General features: G+C 36.8%; 1 protein-coding gene across 3 annotated transcripts in view; it reads left to right on the top strand.

The window, feature by feature from the left end:
• RAPGEF4 (Rap guanine nucleotide exchange factor 4) overlaps positions 1–14,223 on the top strand; it is a 145,279-nt gene that overhangs the window by 18,055 nt on the left and 113,001 nt on the right. For all 3 annotated transcript variants that reach the window (XM_066189927.1, XM_066189926.1, XM_066189925.1), the window contains exon 4: positions 3,207–3,353. In XM_066189927.1, coding sequence (XP_066046024.1) covers positions 3,207–3,353 — 147 coding nt within the window. The remainder of the gene's footprint in view (positions 1–3,206; positions 3,354–14,223) is intronic.

Here is a 14,223-nt window from a genome sequence, read left to right as displayed (position 1 = left end):
TAGTTTACCTCCATGTATATCCTTGGTTTCTCTGTTATAAAAGGATATTTTTGCTGAGGACAAACTGAACTGTGTCAAAATAATAATAAGCAAACTTCCCAAAATGCCAGCTTTTGCAAAACTCCAATTAAACATGGGGGTAGTATGATGTCCTAGAGAGACACAGATGTAGAGATGAGATAAAGATTCAAGGTATAGGAAAATAATGAAATAAAAAACAGTGTAACAACATCAGCTCCCTCCTAAAGTCAAAATGTTGGACAAACTAAAATTTCAAAGAACCATCCCCAATCCCTTTGAGCCTAGCACTAGTAGTGTTTTTCCCTGTTTTCTTCATTTCTCTTTCTGACACCATGATTTCTTTTGCACACAGTACAAAAATTCTGTTTGCCAGGTTGAGAAACAGAAAGGGTCACAAGTCAGGGAGGAGGATACGGGATGATCCTTGAGATGGTGGGGAAGGGAATAAAGCACAGACTTGTTTCTGATTCTCACTCTGTCCATAAAATGGTTTTGCAAATCCAATAATGTTTTAGATTGATGAGGGGGTGAGGGAAAGGATTAAGAATGCTTTCCCTGCATGTGTCGCATGTGGCAGTAAGAGTCAGTGAAACTGAATGCACAAACAGCCTCTGATTTGACTGCTGCTGTTTTATAGTGTGTTACAGAGGACAGATAGCAATGGAAGCAATCTCATCTTTCTAAGTCTCTAATACTGCCTTTTAAATAGCTGTGTGAATGTTAGCTGGTTACCGGCCCCTGGAACCCCCTGCTGCTTCTGGGATTGCAAAGGGGAACAGCAAACTGAGTTTTGAGCTGCCAGCAATCCTCCTGAAGTCTTCACTAAACAGCAGGAGATTGTTGAGTGTAAGGTTAACAGGTGTGATAGGAAACAGAACTGATTCCCCAGGAGGCTGGAGATGTATAAACAAGGGGTAGTGGGAAAATGGGGCTCTGATGCCTGGAAGAAGGCATATAGGTCTGCACCCCAGCTATGAAACTGCATCTCTGTGGAGAACTGTGACGGCTGGGGAAAAAATCTGAAAGAACTTGATGGAAGCCTGGACTTTCCTTTAATGAATGTAGATAGGACCATTCCAGCCCCTTCACCTAACACCCCACAGGGTTAATTTATTTCTTAAGCTTAACGACTGTCTCATCAAAAGTTATCTTATAAAGTAATTTCTTAACCAACGCTGATCCTTTTTTCATGTCTGTTTTGTGATTAAAGATTATTCTTTAGGGTTGTAAACAGTCAGAGAAGGTGAAATGCTTAAAATGAGTTTTATTTTTTGAAGGGAGGGGAGGGAGTGAGAAAGAAGTTAGATGTAAATAATGTTTATGATCCAACTACAGGAAAAGTTTCTTTTATGCCAGGCTGTTTGGTTGTCCTGTCCTGAACAGAGCTCTTTTATCTGAACTGTCTGAATAGTATTGAGAATAATGAATTGGGTGTTTGGAGATCAAATTTTGCATGACTGGTGGGCACATTTTCTTTTTAGCTCCTTTGGATGCCATTGTGAGTACTGTAGCGTGCATAGAGTGTTTCAGCTCTGGCATGTAAGCTTGGGAAGGCAGGTTTCAGTGTATAAACGGTATTATAATCTGTTTGTATAGACTTCTGTTTAGGCGCCTAGGTGTTCATTGCCAAATATTCTTTCTTTTAAAGAAGATCTGTTCTTACTTTCGTTCCTTGAAAATCTATTTCTGACAGTTGGTAAATTTTTCCTAGATCTTCTCTGAGACATAATTGATTTTGTTTTCCTGAAGACAGACTTTTATATGGTAAACTCTGTGTAAGTGCAATTTGCTATGGTTCAGGGAACTGGACTATTATGGGCTTTTGTCTTTGTATTGCAATTACAAAGCTACTAACTTTATCTTAATAACATTTGCCTGTTGTGACTTATTAGATGCATGAAAGGAAAGCAGTGAAATTCTAAAAACAGAAAATGCTGCGGAAACACACTCATGCATCTCTTCTGGATCATCAGCCACAAGGATAACAAACATTTCTTCTTTGATTTTTGTAGATGTTGCATGAATCCTGAATTTTAGAATTACAGTGTACTTCTCATGTTATATCACATAAAGTTAGCATGTGTTTTTATATGTTTATGTGTAATTGTCTGTGTGCATATGTGATTTCCTTTAAGTACATTATGGATGATTTTAAATGTTTTAAGCTTTTGCTAATATTTTAAATTACCTAACAGTCAGTCAGATAAGGCCCATCTCAGAAAAAATATGTGAGTGTTCAGCTTCAAGCCTGTGATGAGGGACAAAGCAACTTGTGAGCTGAAAATAGAATGTTTATCTAAAGATCTTCATTCAGCAAGTTGTTTAATGGCTACTTTTTTCTCTGCAATAGCTTATAATTTTAATTGGAACTACTACAGAGGAGTTCCTGGCCAAGGGAGATTCATTTACCCATCATTTAGACTGGCATGTGCTTGTGTAGACTCCTTTAAAGTGGACTTTGCTGCTTGTTTGGGACCTTCTTATTGGTTTGTACATGGATACAATTTTTCCAGATTGTTTGAATATTACTAGTTTTCTTGAAATCCTTGATTTCTGTGAAAATAATTTCCTTTTGGTCTGGTAGTTAATTTGCAAACATCCATTACCAATTGGAAGATTTGCTGGCATTTTCAACAGAAGGGCCAAGAGTTGGTTCACTGTACAAGTGCTTTGCTTGTACAATTGAGAAATACAATAGAAATACAAGAAGATATTATAATTGAAAATTATGTTTACATAACAGAAAACATAACCAGTAAATATCTTTTTCTGGTGAGGGTAGCCTGTGTAGGACAGAAGTTCATATTCCAAGATTGCATTTCTGATTTTAGTTACCTTCTCATCGTCTCTGAGATTTCTGAAGATCTCATCATCACAGCAGTGTTTAGAGATAGATGAAAAGAGATTATAGTTTTTTATAAAGGTGAAAGTGATTCTTGTGTTCTCAGTTTTGCATTCAGAAATGTCTAATTCGACTGATGATCATAGAAAACAGAAGTCCCACTTGCTTCCACATTAAAGCTTCTCATATTGTTTACCAGCAAATTGATTTTCTTCTTGTTGATACTTAATTTTCTTTTTAAGCAGATTGCTGAAGAATCTCAAGGCAGCGCTATTAGAAAATATGACACAGACTTTCAAAACATCCTGAAATATTTAATGTGTCCTTTTTTTTTGAATCAAAGGATGCTGTGACAATATGCACTCTTGGAATAGGAACTGCTTTTGGAGAGTCCATTCTGGATAACACTCCTCGCCATGCGACCATTGTTACCAGGGAACATAGTGAGCTCCTTCGAATTGAGCAGAAGGACTTCAAAGCACTTTGGGAGGTAAGTTCAGATTTATTTGCAGTTAATGCAGAAAAAAATGACTTGACCTTGAAAATATTTGTAATATAGTATGATGACATTTATACCATAAGAAGAGTATAATCTTTTTGAATTAGTTTGGAAAAAAAGGTAATTTTTTACTTCTCTTTAGTGCTTCATATTATGTATGATTACATACTTCTGTATTTCTTTCTTGGGGGCCTCTTGTAATGAAGTAACGTAGGTGAAATTTCTGGTAGAATTTATTTGTGTACTGCAGGTGTTGCTCTCTTAGCCTTGCTTTTATTGCCTCCATTTATGAGGAGAGTCTGTTCTTATTATACTCTGAAATTTTAAATTATTCTCCTTTACCTCTGTCTCATCACCAGCTGTAAGGGGTTTAGAATTTACGGATGGATCAAGATCACTTAAAAATAACTGATTACATGTGAATTCCCTTAAAACTTTCCTTTGTGGAGAACATACTGCTGAGGTTCTTCATTCTGTAGTCTGTGTACTTTGGTATCCATGCAGAGAAGACATCATTAATGTGTTGCTGCAGAATGTTACTGAACTTTGCATTTTTGCGAGCATTACATTTGGTTCAAAAAGTGTTGTGGGAACTGGAAGGCATCCTGTTGGCCTGGCCTACACTATTGCCAATTTGTACTGCCAGCTTCTTTGAAATGGTGACTGTGCAAGTGTAGGTGTTGTGCAGAGCTTCCAGATGGTGTGACAGTGTCCTAAAGTTGCAGGTCTAGGGACACTAACTGTATTTAAGAAATAGGTGGTGGTTCTTACATTTTAGTTCGGCTTCTAACTGCAGACAGATGGATTTTTTTTTCTCTCTTTTCCTCAAAAAGAGCAGTATTATACTCCAAATAATTGTCCTGAAGCAGTTCTAAAGTCAGTATCAGAAAAAAAAGTCAAATCCACAACTATCTACACTGATGGAGGAAACGGCACTTTCATCACCTGCCTACAAATATGTTACCTTGAGCGTAGTTGGTGGTGCAGCGTGGCCAAGGCATAAAAGACCACTGTGTGAGACATGCATTCCACTGAATGCCCTAACAATATCAGATATCATTCTTTGAATTGCATTGCCAGGATTTGTACTGTCTTTTGGCGAGTTCTACAGCTAAATTAAAATGCTTCTGAAGTTTTGTGGCAAATTTGAAGAATTTGACATGGCAGTATTTTTTTGCAGTTCACAATTTTTTTTCACTACAGCAGCTGCATTGTAGTTTTAGGCCTTGGCATGAAAAGATTAAATATGCCAGTGGTCTCATCTGTTTTAAGGTATGCAGCACTTGCCAGTAGTCAAAAATTTGATAATGTAGATAATAATAGGGGGAGTAAATCCAATGGTATTTTCTCTGGTAACATTTTTTTTAAAATTCACTTTTAATTGGCATAAGCGAAGTCATTTCTCCCATGTGTATGAATTTCCTGGTAAGCATTCAGAGATTGTTGTTCTCTTATCAGGATTTTTTGGGGCATGGAGGTTCCCTTTTAAAAATATTTCAGTCTTATATTTAAAGCTGTTTTAAAACAAAAATTTCAACATCATTTGCTCTTTAATCACTAATACAGTTTTGTTTCTAGGACTTTTGATGATTTTGCTGAGTTTTTTGATGGTAGATGCTTTTGGGGAAGGTGGTGTGTTTTAGAAGTACTGGAGTGCTCACAGGCAGCTTTAGCACACACCTTGTGTGTTGCAGCTTTTATGAAATTGGGCAGTGGAACACATCACAAATGCTGCAGGTGTCAGTCATAGACCACAGTTTAGATCGTGGTGCTTCTTTGCCTTTTGTGCCATTTTCCTGTGAACTTCTTATGTATTTTTGTGTGCTTCCTTTCAAAGAGGTTATCCCTGTGCTCTCAGTGAGTGGAAAGTTATTCAGTGAAATACAGTTTTGCTGGTGGTCTCAGATATAATAAAGTTGTCCATATTTCCAAGGTAATATTTACTTCCTTGCAACCTGCTAATTCCAGAGTCTGCATGAACTGCAGCTAACGTGTGGTAAACAAAGAATGTTTAAAATAGATGGAAAATTATGTGAGAAAATTCCCCCAAAATATACTAGCAATAGCAGCAGTAGTATATTGTTATTAATATTATTGTTATCTGAAGAAAAGTAAATACTTTCCTAAAGGGAGACTTTTAATGTTTTGGATGCTGCATTGTTCTTTCTGCCTTATCTTAAGGTTCATATATCTTAGCTGTGACAAAGTCTGTATGAGGAGACTGTTACTGGTTTGTGTCATTCAGATTTTAATTGTGTTTAATGAAAACCCACACAAAGTCAAGAGTGGATCACAGGTATTTAATAGATATGGTAGCGTGGGGAAAGGCAACAATGTAAGTTCATTATAGTCCAGATATTATAAAAGGTAAAATCTACTGTGGGCAAATTCCAACTCTCCACATAATGAGAATTTAAGTCATGAAAGAAGTAGTTTATCCAGGAAAAAAATGTTGAATAATTCCAAAATAATGTAATACTGTAGTATAAGAGCAACCTAAATAAACTGTAGGGTTAGTATTCTTAAAATAGTTACTGATTTTGTGTAAGTAGAATTTTTGTGATTAATAACAGAAGTGCAAAAATACAATTTATGTTATTTTTTCATTTGTTTGTTTTTCCCAAGAAATTAATTTTTCGGGAAATTTATTTTATTTCCTAGTTTTGAGGGAAAGAAAAAAATCAAAACTCTGTTAACCAAATAAGGATTCTTGGCCTACAGAGGAAAGAAAATCCAATACTGCAATTTTAAATATTTTTTCTTATTTTTATATTGTGAATGTAATCTTAGAAAATGAACCAACAGAAATTGATTCTGTATAGACTTCAATTTACTGTGCAACTAATCTGAAATGCTAGGACTAAAAGCTATGAAGTATCCTTCTTAACACTAAAAATTTTTTAATACTGAAGGCTGTTGATGAAGTTCACATTTGAAACATATTTTTACACCTCAAATCTATGCAGTTCTTTGAAAGACAAATGCATATCCATTATGCTGCTTATGAAAATTTTAAAATATATCCTGGAACTAGATTTTGAGAGAGAGATTATTTATTTTAATTATTTCTAAGTTTAGAAAAAAATTTCAGAATCTCTGAAACTTCATATTGTGAATTTGCAGACTTTTCTGAATTTTTTTTAAGTTGATAAGTAACTTATGCTATATTAGCTGTATGGCTTTAAGAAGCAATCATATTTGTAGAATGATTTCCAGATTAGATGTGTTTTATTGATGCACAATATACAGCAAAGCTATTAATTTCTATAAGTACTATTGTAGTTGGGTCTAAACCTGAAAGAAAGTGATAGCTAGTAATAAACTGACTTCTTTCTTTTTTATCAGTATTAGTCTGTCAGTTTTATCAATTGAAATATGCTTTAAGGAAAAGATAGGATATTCTTTATCAAAAATACAGTAAGACACCTTCTGTAATACATGCAGCCCCATATTCAGTCAGCCCTTTAAGTACAGAAAGATTTTCTGTGACCTCCATTTCTGTCAGTCAGGGGATGCTGGTCAAAACAAATGTCCTGATAACATCAAGTACCAGTTAAAATGGGCCAGTCTTCTCTCTAATGACTGTGTCTGTTGAAGTAGCATCCTGTTGGGGAACATGTGTTGATCTTCTCTGCTTAGTCATCCTTGGTTGTCTATCAACGCTGTTGCAGCGGATTAAAGATGGTGAAATCTCACATTGAATTCTCACACAGCTGAAGACTGTTCCCTGATGAAGAGCTTACAGGTTATGGGAATCACTGGTGATGTTCCTTTTGTGCAAAGATTGTCCCTGGCTTTGGTATCTGAAGAGCACTAACAAACATGAAAATAAGTAACTCAGTACTGTTACAATACTGTAGACTTCCAAGATACTCTAGGAATCTGTAGGAAAAAATACTATTTGTGTTGATGAGGGCCTGCTTTCCTTCCTTAGCATGTATAAGTGATTGTGGTGCTAGCTACCTTGCCCAGAAAAACTACTTCAAAGCACAAAGGAAAATACATCCAAAAATAAACATGAAAGCAGAAGAAACGCATGAGGAGCTCTGGTCACGCACATCCTGTTGGGCCACTACCTTGCTCCACCCCGAATAACTGGATTCTTTTAAACAGGAGGGAAATGAATGCATTTGAGCAGCATGATCATTACAGAAGTTCTCCATAGTTCATCCTCAAGCTTTGTCCTTTCACGCAGTTGTAAACTGTTTCAAACCCAGACAGGAAGGGAGTGAATCTGCTCAGATGTGACTTATTTTTAGAGGTCTTTCCTACCACAGTGTATTACTCAGCCTTCCTTGGATAACATACAAATAACCAATTTCCTTTCGTGTTGAATAAGACTGTGTTAGAAGTTACTGAACATGCCTTGAGAAACACTTGAGTAAACGAAGAGCAGCTATTACTTCGTTATGCAGTGACTTTGGAGAGAGGGAGACTTGGCCCCTGTAAGGTCGGAATTGTTTTGGGTTTTTTAATTCCTAGTCAGGAGCACTTACACATCTTGTAAACTGATAAACCATAGTGTAACTTGCTTCCTGCTTTTGCCCATCTGCTGTTAATTCAGTAGCCCTCAGCAGTCTGAACTGCTCTGTAATGATAGCTTTGGGGGAGGCAGCTTTCTTACTCTGTTTTCTGAGTGCTGTGAGCACTAGGTTTTAATGAGCTAGTTTAAAACTAGATCTGTCAGAATTTTTAGACACTATTTCATTGGAATGCCATGTAGGAAGTACATGGATGAAAGGGGATGCTGGAGCACTGTTCTGTGGGGTTTCTGAATAAGGCTTAAGTTAATCAGAATTTGGAGCACAGCTCTCTGTATATTTGTATGGAATATCAGTTTGTCGCTTTAATCACACTTATCTAATCACACTTCTCATATCAAGGTATAATATCATTTTATGCTTCATTTTATGTCCTGGGATTATGGCAGTAGGAATTAAGAAGGCACTGTAAAAATACATTAATTAAGATAAATATGGAAGGATTTTAATTTGTTTTTATCCATTTGGTTATATTGTAAGTACGTGGTTTCTCAAAGGATGTTACTGCATCTCGTGTGGTGTTTTGCAGTGTAGTGCAGTAGGCAGCATTTCAGAGAGGCAGCCTTTTCCTTGCTTTAGGCTGTTAGAAAATACACGTTGCATTGTTACATGAGGATGTTCTTGCTTCTTTCTCTAGTTGGCTGCCGAACACTTTCGTGTGTTTAAGGAGTATTAGGAATCTCACGTAAATGTCAGTACTTTCTAATGTACCTTTTTACCAATGAGTATTCCATACCAGAAATTCTTTCCAGTTCATTTGAGTGAGAGATTAAATTTGATCTGAGAAATGAAATATTGGAAGGGGGGAATCAAAGAAAAAATCAGATTAATGTCCAGCCCCTGAACTATCACTTTGATTTATGGTGTACCACTCTGCCCGTTTATTGCCCAGTAATCAATTGCAGAAGTCTCTGCCCTGATTTACTGATTTCCCATAGGCAAACATAGTAGAGGTATAAAACTACAGTTAATAAAATACAGAATATTTAGCTTTGCAGGATGGGTGATCATGTGATTTAAAATAGTGAAGTGCTTGGAGACCCACAAAAGTATAAAAAGGTGGTCACGGAACACTCGGCTGTCTTTACCCGCTTGATGGCACTCTCTCTGTTGACTGCTCAAATGATTCCTTGATGATTTGTCTCTCTAATGGGATTTTATTTGAGAAATGTAAAAGTGATCCAATTGTGGTAGCCTGCATTTTCAATGTACCTGGAATACTGTCTTCACCAACCACGCAAATAGCCGTCTTGTCAGAATAAGGGAGAATTATTCCGTGTTATCAGATACAGAATACAACACGGAAGAGAGACGTGGAAGTGATGCCTGGAGAGGCTACCTAGAACAGAAGCTAGACAGAGTTAAAGGATAAAGGTAGCTATTTACTGAAAGGCCTTCAAAGGGTACACCTTGGGCAGTGCAGGAGTCCCGCAGAGACTACACCCAAGATGGACGACCATCACAGGTTTTTTGGACTGATGTAAGTTTGGTCTATTTGCGCATTGGAGGTTAATTGTCCAATTTCAGCTTCAGGTAATGGAGTCACGTTCCACCAGTTTGCCCCCTACTTCACTATTTTTTACATTTTTCGGTGCCTGAGAAAGTGAGGTGTCTTTGAGTTTCAGGCCTGGAGAGAAATAGTTTTGTCTGAATAAAATGGGGCAACAGTGGCTGAGAGTCTGTGGAGTTTTAGAGTAATTCACGAAAGCAGTACTGATCTGAAAAATACAAAAGCTGAAACTTAAGGCACCAGAAGGGCCCAAGTGTGTGAAATCTGTTAGCTTATGGTGTCTGCAAATCTCAGCTGATGACAAATACAAATTTTTATGCAAAGACACAGAGCTAGTGCGAGAGACGCTGAAAAATGAAGTGATGATAGGCAAGATTTTTTTTTTCCTATAGGAACACATGGAAGGAGGAGGAATATAAAAAATCCCTGTGCCCATATTTAGAATATGACAGTAGACACAGAATTGGCTAGATCTGAGCAAAGCTGTGAAAATAGCTAATATCCCACCTTCATACCTTGTGTTAATACTGGGAAAGCATGTGAGTACCAGGGAAAGATTCCAGAATTGTTATTATACCAAGAAAAAGTGCCAGATAGTGCTCCCGGTTTTGCTGGTATTGAATTGAACATATTTCAAGTGAATACAGCACAACTAATTTAATACCCAAGGAGCTAGATGGGAGCAGATTCTGGCCTTTAGTACTGCTGTTACATTGGTTTTGATGATTTTCATGATATGCTTTTAGTTTTTCTTCCTCTTGTTCTGCTTTGTCAGACGTTTCTAATTTTGACGAGGGATGCTTTGTCTGGTAGAGCAGATTTAAATGAGCATGACACAGCATTTAACCCTTGGTAGCCAAACATGCATCAGAACTTGCCATGTTTATCAGCATACCACCACAGTGACTGCTGCTTTCATTTGGTTGTATTAATCACTTCTTATTTTAAGAATAGATGCAGATTTTATGAACACTGTTTATGACAGTCTATCTCGTAAGATAACTTTCATGACCATTGGCAGTGGAAAAGCTTTTCTAGGAACAAGATTCTTCAGTAATGCGGCATTTCTCCTGGTGTGATAGGTACTGATGGAAGTGTACAAGTGTTTTGGTAGAGTCTTGCTGTGATCAATCCTTTGCTAAATAATGGCATTGTGACCGAAAAATTCATAATCAATGATTGTCTCCTCTGTTTCAGATTATTTACTGTGCCATTATTATGATATTCAGTATTGTCAATGAGGCAGAATTCTTGGAGAAGATCCAGTTAGTTTTAACTGAGTGTCCCTTTCTTTGCTGTTATCCTTGGTTTAAGGTGACAGTCCCTGGCACTTCAGACACCTCTTAAGCAACTGAAAATATTGAAAAATAACAAGCTGATTGGAAAGGCCTTGATCCTTCCTTGTGTCTCTCTGCAACAAACTTTCCTGGTGTGTCATCCCTACAATTGATTTGCATCTCAGTCTTCTGATTTATTCTGAATCTATTTCAAAAGCAATGTTTTGTGGCTCTGTCACTGGTCACCGTGCAGAGGTGGAATAGGACTGTGTGGATGTGACCTCTCTTAAACCATCCTACCATGTCATTTCTCTTAGGTGCTATTCTGCATCACTGTAATAATGACCATCTGCTCGAACCCCCTGTTGAAACCTGTTATACCAGACACTGTGCAAAAATATATTGTCATTCCTATTTACAGGGCATATAAATGTTTATGTGTTCATTAGCACTTCAAAAGATCTTAAATAACATTGCAGAAAGCTTGATTTATTTGAGATTGTTTCTTGAATAAAAAAGAATCGAAACATCCAGAAAGCATGTCAGTCTCACTGTTAAGTAACGCCTTTATTGGTTTTCTCAAATTTTATCATGGTTGGAGGTAAAGTTGAAAAATACGAATTCATCCAATTTCCAGGGAAATAAAGTATTTTGATTGATTCTTAAAATATTTAAATTACAGAAGAACATCTGAGAAACTCAAATGTATACACTTAAAGTCTGCAGATGTTTTTCAGGCTGCAATTTTTCTTGGAAGCTTTACTGCCAAACTTGCACTTTCTATAACCAGCTTTTTTATTAGCAAAGAAAATGCTTTTCATCCTCAGCAGATTGTATTATTAAATATGGTATCTCTAAGCATGATGTGCTAAATGGCAAAAACATATATTGCAAAGCACAACTGGGAGGCTATGAATATTACTTCAGGAAACAAACTTCTGGTCTTTCATTAGTTCACTTTTATTAAGTAAAAATGTCTTTCAGAAGAATCATAACATTTGAAGCTTATAAAATAGATTCTGGCTTTTTTCCCAGACATACTTTTTGCTATCAAATATGTGTCTCATTCTCCTCTGTCATAGAGAGGATAAAAAAGCCTAACAGAATTTTGTTTTTTCAGATATGTGTGCATATATAATCTGCTATGTATCTGATATGTATTGTGTGTGTATATGCTACAAGGCAAATTTAGATTTGCCTTGTCAGACTTCTGTGTCAGATTGCCTGGAGCTTTGGTTCTAGCTGTTTGTGGTTAGCAGTGTCCTTTCCTGCCTTGAAGTGGATACCAAAGCGATCAGCTGCATTGGGCTTTGCTTACACTTCTCAGCTTCTGGATTTAACACAGACCATCCTTAACTGTGGGGTTGTATTTGAATGGGTTATTTCAGAGGTGGACCCCTTCTATCTTCTGGTTGGTGTTATCACTTCAGTCCTTTGTCTCTTTTCACATGAGTTGTACTTTTTCTTCCTTGCACAAGAGGTTTATCTATTATTACTGTTTGTCCCAGGTTACTGAGAAAAATAGTAAGCCCTTAAGAAGCTTGAGTTTTTTCTTGCTTTACAGCAATTGATACAAGTGGTGTGTTCCTCCAAGGCCTTGGTATAGAGAGTGTGTGCTTGCATTCTGCTTTTCAGTGGGTGCTTCCTGCTTGTACTATATAATAGGTGAGGCAAATTATCTGATACCATTTCTTGGATCAATGAACATGTTTTAATGCTGACATTTTAAAAATCCATTAGCTTAAACCTGTCAGCATTAAAAAAATTAGAGATCTTTGACAATGAGTTTTGTGACAGTGGATGATCTTAAACAGATTACCACAAGCTGAAAGCAAGGCTGTTGTATCATAGCATTATTCCTTTTTATTCCCACATTGTGGTGGTTATAAAATACTTTGTAAAAATATTTTTTAAATGTTCACTTTCATATAGCAAGAGTAATGAAACATACAGATCCTATTTAGTGAAATGTAAATTCTTCTATTCCTAGTAAGTACTCCCTTGAATGGACATTCAGCAACTTAAAAGAAGCTAAACCTCAGACATTATGAATTGTTTAGGCATATGGATTAATAAATGGGTTCAAAAGAAGAGTGCCCTTTGCTTACATTAGATACTACAGTTCTCATAGATACCTTTTCCTGGTCATAATCAGAGTTCAATGATTATTAGAAACCTTAGCCTGGTTCCTCCCCACTTTTCATCTATGGTGAATCATATGAAATCAGTGAGCATTGTGAGATTTCAACCCAGGTAATTACTAATTGCTTTTTTCTCCTTGTATAATATGCAGCCCAGGCTGGTGGCAGTAGGGTTCAATTCTCTTTAGCTTTATCCTTTCTGTAGCAGTTTCTACCCAATGACACAGCTGATACAATGTGAGAGCAAGATGATTTTGTGGCTAAGCAGTTCAGAGGTGCTTAACACAATGGTCAGCCCAGTACTTGTACTGAGGGAAATCATATCAAAGCCTTGTGAGCTCTAGGCATCCCTGAGGTACATTTAAAAAGGAAGATATAGAAAACTAGGACCTAAACATGGAGTATCTCTCCTGTGGCAGAGAATGAGAATTTCAGGGCTAGGCCTGTCATCTGTGCTGATTATGGCCAGTCCCAGATATCAAGAAAAGAAAGAAATTTAAAAAACCCCAAATAGTCCATGTGCTTGCTCTTGAATCAATCCACATTCCTATTGGAGCAATAAGACCCAACAGTTGCAGTTCTCAGGGTTAGTGGGTATTGCTCAAATTCCATTAGTTCAGTGAGCTACAAAATTCCTAGATATCTGTTCACCAGGAATGTGAAAGGGCCTGCTGGCCCTCAGAAATGTTTAAATCTCAAGGGGATTTATGGAAGCAAGTCTGCTTATGGATAAATATTTTTCCTTTGGTGAATAGCTGTTTATGCCACAAATACTGAAGAACACCACATAAGATGTGGTGCCTTCAAAGGCACGTGTTCTGTGTATTTTTGAAGCATGTCATGAATTGGATGTTCACAAAATTTGAGTTTTCATCTAGTAGTTCTGTTACAGGCTGTTGTTGAAGTCAGTGGTTTAGCAGAATATGTAGATTCATACCATTAGTCTGGTGTAGTGCTTAAGGCTCAGTTTCTTTATCCTTTATCCCATGCCTGATTAGATACAACCATTAGTGTGTATTTCCTCTGAACTCTGCTTAAAATACTTTCTCAGTTAAATCCCAAGTGAAGAAGTTGAAAGAAAGCTGAAACTCACAAATAACAGTTTATATCTTCTGAATGAACTTTACCTGTTAATTTCAAATTACACTGATAAAATACTCTTTTCTGTCTAGATGCTGTACATAGCTTTAAACCAGGCTTATAAAACAGTTGTTTGAGGGTGATGAATAATAAGCATTTAAAGTGAAACCTTGCTATCCTGCATTTAGTGCTTACTGATATAGTTCAACTTGCTGACATTTTAACCTCTGACCATTTCCCAAGTAATTTCTATTTAATTTTGCATACCACCACCCTTTTGACCTTTGAAAAATCTCTTTTCTGACTACCTGT

This window comes from Chamaea fasciata, unplaced genomic scaffold, assembly GCF_029207755.1.
Source record: "Chamaea fasciata isolate MVZ Bird 193981 ecotype frontalis unplaced genomic scaffold, bChaFas1.0.hap1 SCAF_8, whole genome shotgun sequence".
In the NCBI taxonomy this organism is placed as follows: domain Eukaryota; kingdom Metazoa; phylum Chordata; class Aves; order Passeriformes; family Sylviidae; genus Chamaea; species Chamaea fasciata.
Note: the sequence above shows the minus strand (reverse complement) of the source record. Positions and strands in the feature narration are given on the sequence as shown.